The sequence below is a fragment of the Marmota marmota genome, unplaced genomic scaffold, assembly GCF_001458135.2.
Source record: "Marmota marmota marmota unplaced genomic scaffold, marMar, whole genome shotgun sequence".
Taxonomy (NCBI): Eukaryota; Metazoa; Chordata; class Mammalia; order Rodentia; family Sciuridae; genus Marmota; species Marmota marmota.
The window spans coordinates 19,091,929-19,113,577 of NW_025999913.1; the positions used below are offsets into that span (position 1 = coordinate 19,091,929).

At 49.1% G+C, this 21,649-nt stretch overlaps 1 protein-coding gene across 3 annotated transcripts in view; it reads left to right on the forward strand.

The window, feature by feature from the left end:
- Window positions 1-21,649, forward strand: part of Carmil1 (capping protein regulator and myosin 1 linker 1) — a 151,873-nt gene that overhangs the window by 46,628 nt on the left and 83,596 nt on the right. For all 3 annotated transcript variants that reach the window (XM_048799884.1, XM_048799882.1, XM_048799883.1), the window contains exons 11-16: window positions 5,246-5,332; window positions 11,709-11,812; window positions 14,003-14,080; window positions 14,210-14,286; window positions 16,930-17,034; window positions 21,407-21,476. In XM_048799884.1, the coding sequence (XP_048655841.1) occupies window positions 5,246-5,332; window positions 11,709-11,812; window positions 14,003-14,080; window positions 14,210-14,286; window positions 16,930-17,034; window positions 21,407-21,476 (521 nt within the window). The remainder of the gene's footprint in view (window positions 1-5,245; window positions 5,333-11,708; window positions 11,813-14,002; window positions 14,081-14,209; window positions 14,287-16,929; window positions 17,035-21,406; window positions 21,477-21,649) is intronic.

Genomic DNA, 21,649 nt, shown 5'->3' on the forward strand with positions numbered 1-21,649 from the left:
TCCCTTCCTCCCCTCCCCCTCCCCCTCCTCATCTCCCTCCACCACCTCTCCCCTTCCTCCCCTCCCCCTCCCCCTCCCCCTACCCCCTCCTCCTCTTCTTCTTCTAAAATAATTATCCTTTAATGAAATTATATGACTTTATTACTAATCTAAATTTCAAGTAATCCAAAATTTTTCTCAAGTGACTTCATAAGGTCAAGCAGAATGAAGAGTGGGCATCAAGATGCATTATAGACACACGCTGATTATGATTTACAGACAATCATTACTTATGAACCTTTTTAGGAAACCTAAAAACAGCGTATTCTATATTTTTTTAGGAACCATAAAGGAGGTTTACTAAATTAAAGTGATGTATTCAAAATACAATCAGCAAGTGAAAGAAGTGTCTGTCTATGGTCGTGTGTCCTTGCAGTATACCTCCGCTGCCCTTGTTTTGTGGTCATTCTGTTTTAGACTAGTTTCCCCACATCATATTGCTAGAACTCTACAGGCAGAAACGTATTACATTTTTAATACTGAGGCTCCAAATTAACAAGGACCTATCTTAAACTATTTTCTACTGTGTGAGTCATAACGATTCCAAAATATACAAGTGTTAGAATTTTGTATGGTGTTACAGGCTTTTAGGTGCATAATTGACAAATGAGGTTAAATTTGCAATGTCAAATTTAATTTTCCAGTGTTTGTAAGTTAATAACATCAGATAGCAAATTACCATGCTAAACATTTTATAATCACTTTTTTATTAGGCAAAAATGCTTCAAAGTAGAGGGAGCTTTAATAGTTTCTTTTTGAAGAGGAAAATTAAAATTGGATCTTTTTTCTAATTTTGACACATATTTTAAAAATCACAAGAAAGGTAATTTCATCTAGTAAAACCTCTAAATAAGTTTTAATGGTAAATTCAGTGTTTCATTCACAGCTCCAAAGTCTACCTTTACTTTATTTTGGGCAAAAGTGTGCATTGAGCAGTTCTGGCCACAAGAAAGTATCCCCGGGCCTTTTCTTTGTAGGACAGTTTCCTTGGCCATCAGTTGCTCTGGGGGTCATTGCGTAAGGACTTCAGAGCACACAGGGAAGGTCATTTTATTTTCTTGATTTACATTTCCAAGGCTCACGTCTCTCCCTCTCTGAGCTCTGCTAACGGGGTCCTTGGTATAAGAACTGGCCACCTTTTTAGGGATTGTGCGATCCCCCACCCGTCTCTTTCACATCAGCCTTCCCTGGCCTGGTTGTTGTTGACATCGGCGTTTTTTGGTGGAGATCATTGGCTCTTTTTTTAATTCCTCAGAATGTAACTGTGCAGAGAAACTTTGACCAGGGCAGGAGCTCACTTGTCCAGGTGTGCATGTATGGCTGCGTCTCCTCACAGAGCATTCTCTGGGGGGCCTGATGGTTCTTGATAGGTTAGCTGGACTCACCCAGCTAGTGTGTGTGCAGGGTGCTGGGCAAGGGCTCTCCGTGCCTGGTCTCCAGTGTGACTTCTGGGCCTTTTCTGCAGTTAACAGATGGATATTACAGGAATGGGGGACACCCCCAGGTCTCCCAGCCTGATTTCAATCCAGGTCTAACTGATTCAAGAGTATGTTTTCTCACACTCTGTAAGGTACTGACTGCAACCTTAAAAAGAGAATGTGGAAAATTGGTACCTGAAGTGTTCCTATAAGCAAAAATTTCATAAAGTAGAAATAAAAACATGCCACTCTTGAACATGAATAATGTTTGCTTTTCAATTAGTTATGCAGTGACTTGATTTATATAAGGGATTCTCTTCTGACAAACTACATATTTTTACTCTAGTTTAAATCTGAAGGATGGAGAGAAAATGTCATCAATCAATTTAGTTCTCTCATTATTTTTGGTACTAGAGGTCGAACCCAGGGCTTTGTGCATGCAAAGTGCGTATTTTACCACTGAGCTAACCTCTGACCCTCTTATGACAGATATTATAAATGAGCAGTGCTGCCCTGAATTACGCATTCCCTTTCATTAGCATTGGAGAGGGGGTTTCTTTAAAGAAGAAATACGTTTATGACTTATGCATGCCAGGAAATGAAAACCTTTCAAGAAAGACAGGCTCTTTTGGATTTTTGTAACACATAAGAACCTGGCACCACTTCATCTTACTATCACCAAGGCCTATGGTATATGTTTTGTAAAACAAGTCATGAAATACTTCACTATTTCTCTCTAGGATAGAGAACCACATTTTTAATTAGATGTGCTCTTAATCAGCCATCGTGTATTTCCAATGACTTGTCTGGAATTTGAAAAATAGATACATTAGCTAGACTATCTGTGCCTTTTATTTCTGTCCTTTTAATCCTGTTTACTTTTAGATCTGCTTTTCAAAAAGCAGAACTGTCCAACCTGACTCTCACTTTTATCTGAATTTAGGCGCTTCGCGGTGAGTCCTTTTTGGTTTCATGGCTTCCAGAGAACATTGTGGATCATCTGTCCTTTCTGGGCACCTCCCTTTTTATACAGGGGTTTAGGACTCTGGGATGAAAAGGTGGGCGGTGTCCCTGGCCGGGTAAAGCTCTGTCCTAGCCCTTCTTTGGCTTGAGCATTTACAGGATTGTGTGCTGCTATGAATGGTTGACACACAGAAGACTATTAAAAGTTCAAAATTGTTGTCTTCTCAAAAAATGAAGTAAAATAAATCAATTGGAATATAATTTTTGAGTTTTAGTGGTAGATTTTAGCAGAAATAATTTCGGTCATATAAAAATATTTTTAGAATGATTGAAAGAAGAATGTGGCTTTAAGGATATTATTTTTTTTTATTAACATCATTATAGCATATGCTTTGCTAAATAACAGAAAATATTTGATGAGTGGGCGGTGATAACTCCTATCAAAATTTAAAAGTGGAAATCCAATATTTTTCTATTTGAAGTACATGTGCATTCAGAAACGTCCATAAATCCCAAGTGTGTTACATGAGTTCCATCGCTATAACAAAAAATCCGAGATGATTAACTCGTAAAGAGAACAGCTGGGTTCTGCTCACAGGTCTGGAGGTCCCAGTCTGTGCCTGAATGGCCCCTTGACTTTGGACCTGTGGTGAGGCGGCACGTCATGGTGAAGATCACGGCAGACAGCGCTGCTCACACCACGAGTCAGGGAGCACTGAGGAAGAGACTGGGTCCCCAGGTTCCCTCTGAGGGCACGTCCCCACTGACCTGAAGACCTCCCATGAGGCCCCACCTCCTGAAGGTTCCACCACCTCCCCGTAAAGCGACTGCAGGGACCCAGCCCTCCAGGACCCAGACTGTGGGTCTTAGTGAAGTTCAGCACGGCACGCACTCCTGCAGAACCCCTGCCTGGGCTGGAGTGGAGCGTCCACAGCCCTCCGGGCTTGCAGTGCTTGGCCCCGTGTTGCCCGTCCCTGCCCTCCGCAGCTGAGGAGAAGGTGCTGTTCTGCCCTGCGGTGACAGACCAGCTTTGCCAATTCCTGAACCAGGCAGCACGGGCGCGTATACGTCTGGCGTCTTGGCTTCTCTCTGTGGGCGCTTTGGTCGCTTACTGTTCCTGGGGCTGACAGTGAGCTCAGTGCCTTGGAGTTGGTTAGCAGCGAAGGGCCTGGTGCAGTCCCCACTGTGGCAAAGTGAATAAGAAGAAACAAACAGCATGGAGCGCTGTAGAGATGACCGGTTTCTTCCGTTTCTTAGTGGGGCGACTAGGGATTGAACCCAGAGGTGCTCCACCACTGAGCTCCATCCCCAGTCCCCTTTCGGTTTTGAGACAGGACCTGGGCTCAGTTGCCCAGTCTGGCCTCGGTCTTCTGAGCAGCTGGGATTGCAGGAGTGTGCACCACCTGACTTAGACCTAGTCCTCTTAGCAATGTTTGATTACATGCCTCTCCCCCCCCCCCCCCCCCCAACCCCCCGACACTCTGGAGAGAGGCAGGAATTTCCGGAACATCCAATACTTCATGCTTAGTCAAGATGTACAACTTTTGCTATTTTCACGTGGTTATTTCTCGTAAAATCTGGTGAGATTTGTAGAGAATTCGGGGTTGTGTAAGAGAGCAGCAACCAGCAGCGATTCCCATTGATGCCTGGAATCTCAGACTTAGTCTAGGGGAGCGTTTGCTTGTTATGGTTTTAGGAGCCTCCCTAGAACTGCCCCCGGGAGGTGACAGCCCACCTGCAAGTGGGGTTGCTTGAGGGACCGTAGGGAGGGCCCACAGTCACCTATTACTCATTTCCCCCAGAAAACGCTCTGCATTCATTGCAGCCTTCGAGTGAGTGAGCTGGTGTCTGTCCTCCCACTCCAGCCATTAATTTTAAATACTATAACTTCTTGTCATTCCAAGTTGAAAACCTGACTGTGAGAAGTTGAAACACAGCTGGGCGCAGTGGTGCATGCCTGTAATCCCAGTGACCTGGGAGGCTGAGGCCGAGGCAAGAGAATCACAAGTTCAAGTCCAGCCTCAGCAACTAAGTGAGCCCTCTCTCAAAAGGGGCTGGGGTTGGAGCTCAGCAGTAGAGCACCCCTGGGTTCAATCGCCAGTACCATACAGGGGAAAATGGTTAAAATGTGCTTGTGCCCCGTCTGAGGTGGCTAACCATAAGCCAGTTAAGTTTAGGAATCCACGTGTTAAAAGTGAAGCTGTTATCTGAGTAATTAATATTATTCCATTCTTGACTATAATTAAGTAGCATGCAGCTCCGCATCCAGAGGAGATCAGCTCATTAAGACAGAGGCTAAATAGAAAAGGGGGAGCAGCCCCAAATTGCCTGTACCCTTCACAAGTTAGTCCTCCTAGTTATCTCTCTCCTGAAACAAAATATAGTGGAATGTGTTTTGAGAATTACTATTGTTTTATAACATGAGACCCAAAGAATTTTATGTCTATCTGTTTTAAAACAAATATCTTGAAATGCTTTTTTTAACATTGATTTCTTAAAGGCTTATACATATGGCCGTTCTCAGGAAGATTTGCATTTTAGATGGGACTATCAGAAGAGGGTCGAATTTGACCAGAGAAAAATGTTGGTAATGGTCAAGTTTCAGATACTGTCATGTGGACTGAACACTCTGCCCTTCGCCCACCCCACAGGTTGGGCAGAAGGAAAAGGGGCCCATGGTAAATGTTTGGAAAATAGCCTCCGGCTGCAGACAGGAAACATGATCACTTCACGGGAATCACGTTTATTTTCATAAATACAACTGCCAAATACAACTGAGAACTTGAAAAGTCTAATAATCTCTTTTTTTTTTTTTTCTTTCTCAGGTGTGTCCTCTTTAAGTATTCAATTTGCCAAACTCCCAAAGGGATTAAAGCATTTAAATTTATCTAAAACCTCACTATCACCTAAAGGTACAGTATATTTCATTTATTTAACACCGTGTCTCTCTTTGCCGATGCCCCGATGAGTCGTTGAAACTCCTGTTTGTTGTGACCCTTCCCTGAGAACGCGCATCACATACTCTGCCGTCCTAAGATAAATACAGTGTGGACTTGAAGCCCCAGGTCTCCAGTGTTCTTAGAGTGGAGAGTCTGTCTTTGAGTCAGCGCGTGCCCACCTGGCTGCCTCAGCCTCGATCCCTGCCCTCTCCCGGCACCTGGGGCCCTGCTGTATGTCCCCGTAGATGCGTGGGCTTTGCCATAGGGGGGCCGCCTCTGCCAGGCCTCTCCTCCTCGCTGCGCCTCCCCGGGTCTCCACTCCTCAAGTCTGGAAATGGCCTGATGTTCTCCCCAGATCCCTCCTGACTCACCTCCTCCCTGTAGTTTATCCAGGGGCCCATCAAGGCCTGTGAACTCTCTTATTATTCGGCCACACTGTCACCTCGTGACGAGATCAGGGAGTCCCCTGCCTCCATCCTGCCTTCGTGTCTGCACACCCCTGGGCCCCGAGCAGTCTTCCTCTCGCCCCAGAATTCCTGGGGGCCCCTGTTTATTGTACAAAAGCTTCGCCCGAGACCTTCTCTGCTGAGACGTGTCTGCTATTCCCGAGGCCACCGCTGACTTGGCTGCTCTTTCTTTGGGGTAATGCTGGACCCCACATGTGACGCTCCGTACAAGCACTGCGTCTCTCCTGTTAGAGTGTGGCCCTCCTCACAGCGGTGCCCCTCTTCCCTCTGTGCCTTCAGCACCTGGTGCAGGACCTGGACCACTCTGGGGCTGTGGTGCAGGTTTCTTGAACGGAACAGCTTGGTGGTTCTTATGGAGACCGTCTTTGGAGGCATCGTAGGTAGCAGCGTCAGTCTTGTCAGGTTGCCTGAGACTCACTCCTGGCTTTTACACTTACATAAACATGTTCTCCTCATCTCTTCTTCCCCGGGACACTTACTGTGAACATGAGCTCCTCATCTCGTTCTTCCCTGGTTGCCTCATTTGTGGGACAGAAATAGAGGATCTGTCTCTCACAGGTAGAGGGTTACATTAAATAATAGAAATATATTGTGGTTTCTGGAACTAAGGTCTTAATAGGTACTACTAGCAGCAGCTGCTGTTAACTCTCAGGACCACCACCATCACTATGAACGCCATCATCACTATTACTCTCACCATTACCAATACCCATGCCCTCACCACCACCATCACCATCACCACCACCACCATCACCACCACCACCATCACCATGACCATCACCATCGTTATACATCACCATTACCCCCACTGTCATCACTGTCATCACCGTGACCACCACCATCACCCTCACCACCATCACCATTGCCCCCAAGCATCATCACTACCACCATCACCCTCACTTTTACCCTCACCATCGTCATCACCACCATCACCAACACCATTACTATCACTACCACCATCACCACCCACTCCATCACCGTCCATACCCTGTCATGCCATCATGGTTACAGCCATCAGCATTTTATGCTGTCATGCTTTTGTGTACTTTTATTTCAGGCTGGGACAACCGTGGTGTCCCTATACACAGATTATTGCTCACCCTATGAAATTCAGCTTCAACCTCACTGTCTCTTTGAAGCCTTCTTGGACGATGTCCACCACTTCACCATCACAACTAGACGCTCCTTCCTCTGTGACCGTAGTGAATCCCTCTATCATCACATGTTTGCCTTCTGATTGCGTCCTAGCCTGGAAGTTTCTGCAGGGTAAAGGCTTTCTCCGCCCCATTCTTCTCTGTGTTCTGGTGGCTGCTGCATCTCAGGCAGTCCCCGAGCAGGCCTGGGGTGAATGAGTGAGGCAAAGGGGCACCTTGGTGATCTTGTGTCTGTCTGATTGTATATTATTCTGAGCATGCACTTACACTCAGAGTGATTGGAAATTGGAATCAGTTCCCTAAGTCGCACGATTTTGCATGTACACATGTTTAAGAGTAAGGCATAAAAGTATACTGCCAAAGGGAGAGATTGTCCCCAATAGTCAGTGCATTCTAAACTGGAGCTGGAAACCATCCCCATTTCCTGAAGCTAAATCTTAGCCCCTTTCTATTATTCCTGTTATACTTCAGAAAATTAATTTTACAAATGGTGACTTTTTCTTGGTGATCAGGGCATTGCATATTCATGGGAAAGACTTAGAAGACAATGAAAAGTATAAATAAGTAAAATGACTTTTAATGGCAGCACTGAGACATGACAAGATTGTCACTGCTGACAGTTTGTGCCCAGCCTTCCACAGTGTTTCCTGTCCGGCAGTTTCCTTATGTACACACACGGGTGCAAACACATGTTCACAGTGTATTTGGGATTATATTTCACTAGTTCACAAACTTGTTTTCCTTCACAGTGTGTGGTGATTGATTGCTTGTATAAGTAAATACAGAGTCACTTTCAATGGGCGCATGTGTTCTAGGATGTGGAATCATGTTCCAGGATTTATTTTAAAAAATCTGTTGCTGTACATGTAAACTATTTTTAGTTCTTTATAATCCAGCTAACACTAACCAAAATTTGCTTGCTAATTTTGGCCATTTACTTAATATCTTTTTTAGGATGACATTTGCAAGTAGAATCACTAGGTCGAAAAGTGTGTGCATTGTTAAAAGCTTCTTTTCGTATTTATTGCCACCTTGTCCCCAGGTATTCTGTGCAGGTTTCTCTACATGCTCAACACCAGGTGTTACCCTCTGCATTCCTTCTCAAGCATGGACTGAAGGGCTCAGATGATTCAATTTTAGCTCCTCCAGGTTTTGCTCAGGCATTCCCCCGCCCCCTTGTCTTAGTCCTTTCTATTTCTTTGGGGAGAAGGCTGCTCCACATTCTCGGTTCATTTTCTATTTTCAGTTTTCATCTCTTCTTTACTTTACATGGCTTCTCTGCCTATCAAGAGGGTTAATCATTTATCCTGTGCTCTTTGATGGACAGAGGCCTTTTCCAAGTCTTCTTGAAAGGCCTTTTCAGTGACATTTCTGTATTTGTTCAATATCATAGAAGAAAGAGAGGGATGTGGCGATCATTTGTTCTTCCCAGGGTGGGCCTCGGTTCCGAGGTCCCTCCGTGCCACCTCTCACAGTGGTAGGAGAAGGGAGGCTCTATGGGCCCCGCCAGGCCCCTTAGCATCTTTATGTTGAGGGCAGCCCCAAATTGCCTGTACCCTTCACAAGTTAGTCCTCCTAGTTATCTCTCTCCTGAAACAAAATATAGTGGAATGTGTTTTGAGAATTACTATTGTTTTATAACATGAGACCCAAAGAATTTTATGTCTATCTGTTTTAAAACAAATATCTTGAAATGCTTTTTTTAACATTGATTTCTTAAAGGCTTATACATAGATTCTGAAAGGTTCACAATTTCAGAATAGCTCAGATTAAATTGCAGTTTTAAGTTTCTGTTGAATTTGACTAACGTTTATATTTTAGTTCCTGGAAAACATTTATATTCAAGGCTCCATAATTTAAGACATTTTTTAGAAGTTTCCTCGTGACTCCCCAGTGCCTCCCAGTAGCCTTCTCTCCTCAGATGCTTGCTCTCTGATGGCTCTCTGGATCTCTAGAGGTGTCCTGCTGGTTGGCAGACCACGTCGAGGCAGGGCCATCTGGTCCCCCTTTTCCAGCTGTAAACATTCCAATAATAAACATGAAGGCTGGTGGGAGTCGCCAGGGGCCAGCATGGAGAGCAGCCGGCCGCTCTGTGTTGGGTGGGGTTTGTCAGAGCCCTGATTTCTCTTCTAGTCCTGCACTTTTATAATTCCCTGCTCTTGTGGGCGGACCAAGGCAGGCTCCTGTGGACGTGGGCTAGGGGTGCCGGGGAGGAAGTCTGCCTGCTGTTTCAGTAGCACGAAGCTGAGTGACCACATGATCCTCCCTGGAGTGTGCTCAGGCTTTGGCCACCGGCCAGGGCCCACGCTTGTCAGGGAGCCTTTTGCTGTCAGGACTAATTTGGCCTCCTCATTTTGGAGTGTATTTATTGGGTCTTAGAACACCCCACTAAGGATGAGATTCTTACAATGATTCTCTTGATGAGAGTCTGGTATTCTCCATGCGTTTTAGACTCAATGATTTCATTAAAGAAAAAGATTAATGTTAAAATAGACAAACTAGTGGGAATCCACCAGCCAGGCCATCACAGGAGATACCTCCAGACATTGGCCTTTCCTGCAGGCCCTCGCAGCTTCCTTCCATCCCACAGCGGTCAGACCTCCCCCTTCATCAGCAAGCCCTGGTGCCGGCCTTGTTGGTAGCTGCTGCCTCGGTGCACCGTGAATACAACCGTCCCTCAGTTGCTGTAGGAATTGGCTCTAGGAAACCGTCCCTGTGCTGTGGATGCAGAATTCACAGATGCTTCCAGAGTCCTCCTGTAAAACATTCAGTGCTTGTGCACAACCGCTCACACCTTCCCTACACTCCAGCCATCTCTAGGTCACGGGCAGCACCTAGCGCAGCGTGACCCCAGGTGGACAGTCACACACACTGTATCGTTGGGGGGACAGTGAGCAGGAAAGGTCCGGGCATGTTCCGTGCAGGTGCAGGTGTCCCTGCTACTGTTTTCACTGTGCTTGCTGCGCCCGTGGGTGCTGAGTGTGGATCTGCAGGCTGCCAGGGTTCAAGTCTGTGTCAGCCCCAAGCTGGACTTCAGCTAGACGGTGCCATCCCTAGTGGCTTTCAGAAGATTTCTTGAAATGAGAAAATATTCCTTATGTAGCACTGACTTTCATCCTGGGGTCTAGGTAGTTTTTTTACATGAAGGTCTTTGCATTTTTCCAAGGCAAAGAATGGATCTCTCTCTCTCTCTCTCTCTCTCTCTCTCTCTCTCACACACACACACACACACACACACACACACACACACACACACACACATATTTATTTCCCAATGCCCTGCACTTTATTAACACTTAGTAAATGCTGAGTTCGCAGCCAAGAAATCCTTTCTTGTGCTTCATTAAAATATTTGCCGTTGTCTCCTTAACTCGCCCAAATGTCCACCTGCTTTGAGAAATGGTTCCGTGGTCCATCCTGGGCTCCTGGTTCTTTGTATCTCTCTGAAGTTGGAGGGTGCAGAGGCCCCTCATCAGTACCACCCCCGAGTGTTCTGCACTTGTCTTAGGGAGGTGCTCAGCGGAGGCTGCTGTGCCCCCAGCTCTTTCCTTGGAGTTCCCACATCTCTACTGTGGACATGACCGGGAAGAATTTTGTGCACACACCTGCAACCCCAGCTACTCAGGAGGCTGAGGCAGGAGAATCACAAGTTCGAGGCCAGCCTGGGCAACTTAGCAAGACCCTGTCTCAAAATAAAAAAGACATTGAGGATGTGGTTCGGTGGTAGAGTGCTTGCCCTGCATGCATGAAGCTCTGGGTTTATTCCCCAGTAACAAGGGTCGAACCCAGGGGGGCTCTACCACTGAGCAACATCCTCAACCTTTTTTATTTTGAGACATAAGTTGCTTAGGGACTCCCTGAGTTGCTGAGGCTGGCCTCAAGCTTGCAAATCTCCTGCCTTGGACTCCCAAGTAGCTGGGGTTACAGGTGTGCACCACCACACCCAGCTAGAAATGCAGACTTTTGAGAGAAACATGGAGATATCCCTGTCCTGTTGTCTTATGAATAATCATCAGAGTGGTGGGGAGTACATGACCTGACTCTCCTGGACTCCATTTGATAACTCTGCTATGAAGAAGGGAGACCTGATCAAAGCCCACACCCTGTTAGGTGCTGACTAGGCCTGTGTTGGTACCTGTCACCAGGTGGAGGTGAGCCCAGGCCTGGCCTCCTGAGCAGTCCTGCCCTCCTCAGAGCCCCAGCCTTTGGAGGTGGGTTTGACGCTTCAGTTCACCCGATGTCGCCTTGGGCCGTTCATGTTCTGTACACGCAGACTCACAGGGTGTTGATTTAACATTTTACCTTTGCATTGCTTCTTACATTGTGAAACAGTTTCAATCCATATTTTGCCATGTAGTAGGGCAATACCCCGTCGATTTCCTAGGGTTCGATAGCCTACGTTACCTGCAATAGCACGTGTATCATTTGAACGTCACTCACAATGCCAGGAGTCTCTTGGCAGGATTTGGGGAAAGGGGGAGATCACCAGTTAGAGGGCTCTAGCATTCGGAGACCTCAGGGTCGAATGCGGTCTGTGCTCAGTCGCGTGGGAAGGGGTGGGAGGGGTGGCAGGAGCAGAGCCGCTCCTTTGCCCTCTGATTCTGCGTGATGGTGAGCTGAGTCACCTTGCGCCAAGGCTGCATGTGGGGGCTGCTCGGCTGGGGCTGGAGACTCGCTGACCCCGTTGGGTTCCTGGTGGAGTCTGAGCGGCCTCTCTCTCCGCTGCAGGGGTGAACAGCCTTTCTCAGTCCCTCAGTGCCAACCCACTGACCGCCTCCACCCTCACCCACCTGGACCTCTCAGGGAACGCGCTCCGCGGAGATGACCTCTCGGTGAGTCTGTCCCACTTGGCCCCCAGAGACGCCAGTTCAGGTGTGACTTCTCCATCTCTCTGTCTCTGGACCCCTTAACATCGCGTGGCCACCGCCTTATGAGGTGCTCCAGTGAACTCCAGAGCCCTCCTTCGTCGAATGCAGCCTGTCCCCGGTGCTTTTTCCTTTATGGTGCTGAAGTTTTACTTGCTTTTGGAAATGTGTTTCTGAAGGAGTTATTTCCTTTATTTAAAAACAGTGTTTCACCAGCTACACTTGTCTGGTCAGAAATATTGGTAATGTGATCTGAAATGTTTCATCATTAAAAGCATAGTGTTTGGAAAATGGGTGGGTTTTTAATAACGGTTTGCAATTAAAAGGGGTTTGTAAGATAATCCCCAACCCATCCCCAAATAAAAGTAACCTGAAGCCACTCTTCAGCTTTGTTTATGAACCCCAAAGACCCCCCAGTTATAACATGGTGCTCACGTACCTGCCTCTGAAATTCAGGTAACTGATTGTGTCCCGGACACAGAGGACTAGGTAGGTCTCATTGCCATATGGGTGCATGGTCCCTTCTGTCACCAGCACTGAGTCAGAAGCAGTGCTCCTTCAACAACAGGCCGCAGCCAGTGGGCATCTTGAAGGGCTTTGGTCTGCTCTGCTGCTTGGCAGGCATGAGAAACCCCGAGGAATCTGTTCTCCTTGTTTGCTGTCACTTTACTGGTGAGGCAGGGAACACCAATGAAGCCTCTTTGTGGTTTTCCTTCCGTCCTTCTCACTCCACATCATTTAAAACACCCGCTTCCTGGGGCACCGGGCTCCTCAGTCACTTCCCGATTCCATTGTCACCTTTACTGGCAGTTCCTGCACCTGCTCCCTTCCAGGGTGAAGTGGGGAGGCCGGTGTGAGGCCCCCGTGGCCGAGCTGAGGGACACAGGGAAGGAGGAGAGACTGAGCTGGGGGCACGGATGTTGCCGCAGAGGACAGAAGGGCAGCAGGCTCCCCCGGCAGGCTGGGTCCTGTTCCAGCTCCTCTGGGAAGAGTGGATGGGACGTCCGGGCCAGGGACAGCGAGGCTCCGGGGCCTGCGACTGGCCCACTTCCTGGCCACCCTTGTGCCTGGGGAAGGCCTCAGAGAAGGGTGTCGTCACCTCTTCAGATGGCAGGAGCTCCACCAGCTGGTGGCTGGGAGCAAAGCCACACCACCTTCCCGTGTCCCTGAGGTCACTAGGGCCAGGCCGACGCTGAGAGTGAGGAACGCTGGTGGGTGACGCAGATGGGTTCCTGAGTCGGAGCAGCTCCCGCCGGCCTGTGCTGGGCGTCCTCTGGTCACTCTAAGGCACTAGGCTTCTTCCTGTTCTGACTGCTCCCTGGGGATTTCCTGAAGCCCCACAATAGTGAGTACTGTGCTGGGAGTGCTTGCTGGGGACCAGGCGCCTGGGGCACAAGCTTCCTCGGGATCAATGTATCTAGTGGTGTCCAGAGCAGAGGACAGTCCCTGCCACTTTCCTGGTAACCCAGTGAGCGCTCACAGTCGCCCAGTGAGGTCATCGGAGAACAACAGAGTGGTGAAGGGCAGTGTTTGGGTGGCTTGCGCTGGGGAAGAGGTCAGTGTAGGTCTAGGGCCCCCGAAATCCGAGGTGCTGTTTTTATGTAAAGGACGGATAGTGCTGCTGGCTGCTCTTGTTAGATTTCTGGAAATCACTGCAGATGGAGAAACCATTGCACTAGGCAGAAGAGAGTGCAGCCTGAGACCATCCCTTGGCTCAAACACAAACGAGAGTGCTTCCTTGAACAGGTTCAAAAGGAGCTATTAGCATTTTGATAGGGTGGCCCCAGTGCAGGTGGTATTTCAGCCTCAAGAGTTAAAATTAATTAGCACTATTCCAGAAATTTGTAATAAATAAAATTGAGCTTGTCAGGAAAATGAAGTCAAGTGTAAAAAAGGGTTTGGCAGAAAAGATTCCATTTGGCCTTTTTTTTTTTTACTGAAGCATAAATTTATTTTAGATGAACTTTGGATGTTTGCTCTCAGGGAAGGGAAGGGAGTGGCAGGAAGTTCTTCAAATCCTTTTGGGAAACATCAGAGTGATCCTGGGGATTACGGCAACTCCCTATTGACACATTAACTTGTGTTGTGGTGGTGTGGCAGGGGTGTGTGTGTGTGTGTTTCTAGATCCTGACATTAATTTTTGTTCTTTATTTCAAGCTCATGTACAATTTCTTGGCTCAGCCAAATGCCATTGCTCACCTGGATTTATCCAACACAGAGTGCTCCGTGGACATGGTAATGTTCTTTCACGTGGCTTTGGGGGTCTTAGAAGCGCTGTGTGCATGGCGTACAGGCCTTTGTCTCTAGTAAAACCTTCTCCTGGACCTAGAAATGTTTGAAAGTAAGTGTGCTGCTTCTCCCCAGGTCTGTGGTGCTCTCCTCCGTGGATGCCTTCAGTATTTAGCTGTGCTCAATCTCTCCAGAACCGTCTTCTCTCACCGGTACGAATCCCTCCTGCTCTCCCTGTCCTCCTGCAGAGCCTTCTCTGGGAGAATGGCGTAGTGACAATGAAAACAGGCTGCGAGGGGTGTGCGCTGCCCAGGAGGATGGCCTTGGACCCTGTGTGTGGCCTTGGCAGGCAGGTTCCATCCTCTTCCTCGGCTGGTCAGGTTCTCACCGGTACCTCCACCGACTCTGAACTGTGTGGCTCATGGCTCCTCATGTGAGCAGGTGCTCTCTTCATACAGTGAAAGCCCTTCTAGAAACTTCTGTGGGTGTGTGTCCCAGTGACGAGCCTAGAAGTAAGGACAAACTCTTTCTGGGGGCAGAGACAACAGCCGTCCCAAAGCTCCCTCCCTTCCATGTGTGGAAGCTGTGGGAGAAGCACGAGGACTCGGGGAGGCAGCGGCATGGAGTGTGGAGAGCGCGGGAGGAGGTGAGGGGACGTCGGGGCTGCGTAGGTGTGGCATTGGCCGTCCTGCTCGGATCAGCCAGCCTCAGCCTTCCCAGTGGCTGTGGGTCGGAAACAGGACTTGGTCATTGCTTGTCTGCTCACAGTGCGTGGTGTTGCTGTGTCCTGGAGCCACCTCCGCGGTCCCTAGTTGGCTTTTTAGCAGCTCGTCTACTGGGGGGTGGGTAGCCCTCACATATGCCGAGATCTCAGCCTGGCTGCGTGACCCACGGTCGTGCCTGGCAGATGTGACAGTCGATAGTTAAAGTGCTTTTTGCTTCACTACTGAACAGTGATGTCAGTTCTGCAGTAGCAACACACGTCACCAGTTCCTCAATAGAGGAGGGTCAGAGGTGGGAAGAACCGTGAGCAACTGCTTGGTTCTAGGTCCTTCCGGTGGCTCTGCTCAGCTCCTGTGGTGGACGGCAGCTTACGAAGTGGCTCTGGCTGTGACTGAAAGGCCCGAGTGACGGCAGAGACTGCAGAGGCTTTTGTGTCTTCCGCTCCTTTACGTCCACAGCTCCATGGCGTCTGGGGACTGCTCGGCAGTGCAGCCGCGAAGCTCGTGGAGCACCCCGTGCTGACAGATTGCCTCGTCTTCCAACGAGAGGCTGTGATTAAACTGTTCATGCCAGCTCCTCACCCAGGCCACCCTGGGAAGCGCTCAGTGATGATGTCAAGATCGCTGCATTCACGCTGAGGTGTGAATGGGGCTAGGCAGTCACGCGTCTGTTCACAGATAATTTCATAAGTGTGCCGGCAGGTAGGGGCGGCTGCTCTGAAGTTACAGTGACCCGCCAGGTCCCCAGGGCTGCTCCACCCGATTGGACTCCATTGGCCTTCAGCAAGGGTAGCAGCCACATTCCTCTCACCCTCACCTGGGAGCCCGTCCTCTCCAGAGCCTTGACAGTCCCACAGCAGAGAAAGACCCTAGCAAAGTCCCTTGCTGACAAAGCATCTCGGGAAGTCACACTCGTCTCTTCCTTTCACCTCTGCTGGCCGTGGAGAGCATGAGGCTCTCAAGTGTCAGGTGTCAGCCTCCCTCAGGAAGGGACCCCAGGTATTTGGGAACACTGAACAGTCAACACCAAGACACAGCATCAGGAGCAAAACTAGTCGGCGAACCACTGGACGGCATTTGCTTATTGCAAGGAGCAGGAGTGCCCAAGCTGGTAGGCTCTCCTCTCTGGACACAGCTTTGGAGACGTCCAATACCATATGTCCTCTCAGAACTCTTTCCTCTTAGTTTGGTTTTTCATCTTTTCAGGTAAAGATTCTGGTTTAGATTTTTCCTCCTGGAATTGTCTTGTTTTAAGCTGTATTTTGAACCTGCCAGATGTCCCCAGGTCTTCCCAGACCTTGGGCATGAAAAATTATGGACTGACAGGTGGGTGAGCTGGACACAGGCGGCCCCGCCCCTCCCGCCATGGAACACGAGTGCTGCCATCCACGCTGCTCCCTGCGCAGGGGCTCCTGCTGTCGCCTGGCACGTCTTCCATTCTCCCACCAGTTCCGCCAGAGGGAACCCAACAGGCCAAGGGCCTCCACAGCAGTGTATTCCGGGGCCTTCAGTTCTCCTTCACCCCTGAGCTGCGGTTTGACCCTCTTACTTCCTGCCAGCGGCCGGGGGATGCACAGGAGCTTGCAGCCACTTCATTTTGAGTTTCCTCTTTATTCTGACGCTGGGTGGGGCTGGATGAAGATTCACAGAGCGGATGGAGGAGCTCAACAGGTGATTCGCCGAGCAGGCTTCGCGCCACTCAGACTTGGAGCTATCGCTCAGCTTGACACCACGACCCATCTTGCTGCATCCGAGACCTGCTATTTCTAAACACAGCCACCTGCAGGCAGTGATCCTTCATGTCTGGCGCTACCCAGTGGGAAGCCTCTTAAAATCAATGCAAAGTGTGCCTCTCTGACCTCCTGCTTTTAAAAACTCCAGATGTGCCTTTTCCTGGAGACGGATGGGGTCAAGTGCAGGGGCTCACCAGCTGCCGAGAAGAGGGGACGTGCTCAGGGCACTGAAGACCTGGCACGTTCCGCACCAGCCTGGATTTCTCCACTTAGGCCTCGGGCGTTTGTCTTCTCCTCTACGTTTCTGAGTGTGCTGGCGCGCGGGTCATTCACAGGGCCTGGGTGGCCAGTCAGTGCGCCTGGGGGAGGGGGATCACTCACAGCTCTCGTGTTTTTGCAGGAAAGGAAAAGAAGTGCCCCCGTCCTTCAAGCAGTTCTTCAGCAGCTCCCTGGCTCTGATGCACATCAACCTCTCTGGCACAAAACTGTCTCCTGAGCCCTTAAAGTGAGTGATGGCTTCCTTTTCTCCAGAGCTTTGAAGGTTGAGTTTGTTATTCTGGGAGTGCTTGAGGGAAGAGAGAAGGACGCATAATGCAAAGACCGAAAAGGCACTGAGAATAGGTTTTACTCGGAGGTGGAAGAGTTGATTGGAAGTGTTAAAGCAAGCACCCTGTGCAGGTAGATACCATTGCAGCTTCTCCTTCACGAGCATTCTCCCTGTGGTTCATGACCTTGGCAGTAGTCACTGCTCTTACACAAAAGAAGGTTCCGAGCACGTGTGGACGCGTGGCCCTGACCCCTGTAACAGGCACGATGAATACGCGTTGGACGCTGTGCCTCCAGGTGCCCGTGCCTCTGGCTCCCCTCTGTTCGGCCCGTTTTTAGGCCTAGTCTTGGGTGCGTCTTAGTCCACGTTTGTTCTAGATATTTCTACTCACAGTGGTCATCAAACTCTGTATCCATTATGTGGGCAGCAGAGTCCGTTTTTAGCTGCTTGGGTGTCTGAGTTACTGAGCGTTTCTAGGCTGACAGGTGACTTAAGTTATGGAATTCAAGACTTCAGTTAAGTTGAGGTTTGAGAGGAATTTGTCACCTTGGGATTTCCATTCATCTTTGCCAGAGGGAATCAAAGGTGGGCGTCCAGAGGCGAAGGAGTTGGGTTCTCTCTGCGCCTGGAGAGGGTGTGTCGCAGTAGCCCTGGTCGTGCGCCCTGTCAGGCAGGCTCAGTGCTGCAGACGGCTCCCTCCCCAGCTGGTGTCAGCCCGCAGCAGTGACCCGCACTCTTCCCTTGTGCTCTGCATGACATGTTCAAAATCAGTACCTGCTGTGTATTTTACTAGAAAATGCATTTTCTTCTAATTTTTAAGTCTCCTTTTTTGTTGGGGGGTCTGAGGTTCTGGCCTCCACATGGCACCATATGATGAAAACAAAGAATGCCTGTAAGGAAAGCAGATCCAGTCAGGTGCTAGAAAGTGCCTGGTGTCACAACTACAGCAGGCTTCTCTTCTTTTTAATGTTTAGTTACTGTGTTAGCTATCTCTAAGCCTAGCAGCCACGCTGGGCGTTGTAGCACATGCCTGTAATGCCAGTGGCTCGGGAGACTGAGGCAGGAGGGTCGAGAGTTCAAAGCCAGCTGTAACAACTTAGTGAGGTCCCGTCTCAAAGTAAAATATAAAAATGGCTTGGGGTGTATCTCAGTGTTGGATCGCCCCTGGGTTTAATCCCTGGAACCAAAAATAAACAAACCAACCAACCTAACAGCCAAAAACAATAAATATCCCTATGATTTGGCTATTTGTATTGGCTATTAAGAAAACTATGACAACTAATGTTCCAAAGAGTCTCCTTTACGATTTAACCCTGTGCATTCAGCTAGAATCTATTAACCATCACAGTATGACAGATTTGGGGTACTGAGTACAGAGCACACCCAGATGTAGCCCTTGTGCTCAGCGGGAGACAGTCACGTTCAGGAGAGTTTTGGTGATAAGTGCATTTTTCTGATTCTTCAGAATGTTGCCCCTTGAGTGATGCAGAGTGATGGTTCATGGCTCGATGTAGTTGATTTTATGCATTATCCCACGCCATAGCAAACCGGGACTTACTGGACTTTACTGTAGCTGTATACTTGTGAATATTCTACTTGAAAGATATTTTGTAATTCTTAGATCTTATGATCTGTTATTTATGGGAATGTTTAATCACGTTAATTCAGGGGGTCACTTCAGCTCTGAGTTTTACTCAGTATAGATTTTACAGTGCAGAAAAATGCTTCATAGCTGAAGATTCCCAAAACCACGTTCCACGCATACTTTGGTGTGGTATGATGAATGGATGATGGCAGAGTGTGGTGCCTGGGTCCACCTGTGAGGGAGGGGCAGGAAGGGACAGCAGAGTCCCTCTGGTCCACACATGCACCGTGGCCTGTGATGCTGACCACAGCTGTGGGGAGCTGGTGGCTTCCTGGGAAGCTGGCTGTGAGACGGTGGCTGGCTTGTAGGATACGCATTAGGACGGGTTCTAGGACTCCCTCTGTGGAGGGGCAAAAGCAGACAGCAGCACTGGACAGAGGGCAGGGGGTTCTGAGAGTCCCCTGGGAGGGGAAGGAAGTGGAGGGCATTCTGGTCCTGCAGGGCAGCACCCACTGCTGTCCCCAGCTGTCACAGGGCTCGGTGGATCACTTAACCCCAGATACCTGCCATGAACCCCAAGGGCGGAGGGCACCCTTGCTTCTTAGAGCACTTGGGATCAGTAGCTGTGAGAGAATGAGCCAGAGAACTGTCACTTCCTTTGAGAGTGACACTTTACATAGGATGTTCCACAAGTTTCCAAATGATCTGGGGTCCTTTCAGAGGGAGGCATGTGAACACTTCCTTCATGATGGGGCTTTCCCTTTGGGCTGCCTTCAGTCTGTTCGAGTATCTCGAGGCTTTAGAGAACCTGGTGGCCCTGCTCCGGGATCCCCTCCAGTCTCCCAGGGGTGCTCCTTGCTGCTGGTCCTTCTTGTTCTCTGGCTTTTCTCCCCACCCCTTCCCCTGGGCCCTCCTCCCCTCCCCGCCATGCAGCACCCTCCCTCCAATCCCGTGGGCTTGGCTGAAGACTTGTATTAAACCTGCACCCGTGCTCCTCCACCAAGATGAGGCGTCCCCCTCCCAAGACGGGGAAACTAAGTGCCAGTTCTTCTCACCAGTTTTGCAGCAGTGGCTGAGGACTGAGGGGAGAATGGCTGGGCATTTTGCTGTCATGAGGTTACAGTGCAGGACACTTCCTCCTGCAGAGTCCCCCACCCCGGGCCCCCTGCCCACCCTTTGCTGTAGTTGTGTTTTGTTCTGCCAAGAACAGTTTCTGTGGCCTATTTATTTTTACGGGTCTCCTGACATTGGCCTTCTGTAGCTGACTATGTCAAAGAGCACCTTTACTTCCTGGGCCTCAATCATATGGGTGAAAAGTGGGAATGATTTTCCTTCTGTCTGAGCATTATAAAATGCAGTGTTGGGACAGGTAGGTACATCCTGGAAACTTACCTTATGCTAGAAACTGAAGAGACCTCCTTGATGATGTCCAAACCCTAGGTTTGCTGCTAAGAATCTGAGTTTTTAGTCTCAAGTACTTTTGGTGGCTCAATTCTACCCCAGAAAAGAATGTAAAAAAAAAAAGCAGTTTTTAAGCAAAGAGAAGCTGTTTAATGAAGTTGGCACATACACCGATGGGACGGACCCAGCCTTTCTCCTAGGACAGTGTTGCAGAGTGACAGACAAGCGAACAGGTCCTGGCTGGGGGTGGCAGCCAGCTCTGCCTGGCCACTCAGCTCTTTTGGTGACGAGCCCAGAACCCAGTGGCTGGAAGAGGGAATGTCAGGGGCCTGGCTGTGAAGGGATTAGCTTTCCTCCCTCCTCACCAATGCCCACTTTGGAGTAGTCTGGCTAGGGTCCTTGTCCTGGGAGCATGAGAACTGTAGTCCAGCGCCTGACTCCGCTCACCACCGGCCTGAGTCATGGTGACCTGCACGTGTTTATTTTCTGTGGTAAGAGCAGGAGCTTTCTGTACTTACAGAGTTCATTATTAGGTCCGATTTAGGGCTTTTGTCCATTCTGTGTAATCTAATGGGTGTGGAATTTTTGTGTCAAACCTGGTCAGTGGCATTGGAGTTTACGAGACTGGCCTGTAAAAGTGGAGTCGATGCAGCTTCTTAGAAAGACATGACATCCAAGTGCTGAATCCAGTCTCCTCGATTTGCAGATGAGGAAATTCCTTCTTCACAGACATGGGTTTTCCTGGCCCTGTAGGTGGCCAGCCAGCCAGGCCCCTGGGCTCAGGCTCAAGACGTGTGCCTGCCTGTGTCCAGTGCTCTCCAGCCCTGGCACATGCTCTTCTTAGGAAGAATAATAAGCTCATCCAGCGACGATTCCACATCCTGCAGCACTGTGGAATTGGCCTCCTTGGCCTCCCTGGCTACCGCATTCCCTGGGGAAAGCCAGCTTTCTTTGCCACTGTAACAATCGTCCAATAATCTTCTAAACATTATTAGAGCTCTCCTCCAGCAGATGCAGGTGGGGATTTATCTGTGATGAACACAATTTAATTTCAATATGCAATTAGGTGTGCTGCTGGCTTATTTGCGTAGGAATGGTGGTTCTGCCAGGTTTGGCATGGAGGATGGCCCTGCTGCTGTCAGGCAGAGTGCTCTGGGTCACGTTTTACTGTAGAGGAGCAGAAATGCAGTTGGCATTGTAAGAAAAGAAAGGTGATTCAAAAGAGCATTCTTCTCCCAGGGTTGTTCAGTGTGCTCACAGTGTGTGTGTGTGTGTGTGTGTACGCGTGCGTGTGCACCCATGTCGTGTGGAATTGTACCTAACCCTGTGTGTTTCCTCCCCCAGAGCGCTGTTACTGGGCCTGGCTTGTAATCATAGCTTGAAAGGGGTTTCTCTTGATCTCAGCAACTGTGAGGTAAGACAACCTTCAGACTGCGGACTGCAGTAGATAATATCCTCAAAATCACTTTGCCTTTTTCCTGCAAAAATATGATTCTGTGAGTCTGCAGGGTATAAAGGAAGCAGAGAAACACACATTGCACAAGTAGCATACATTATGTATTTTGCAAGTTTTGTCTACGAATAGCC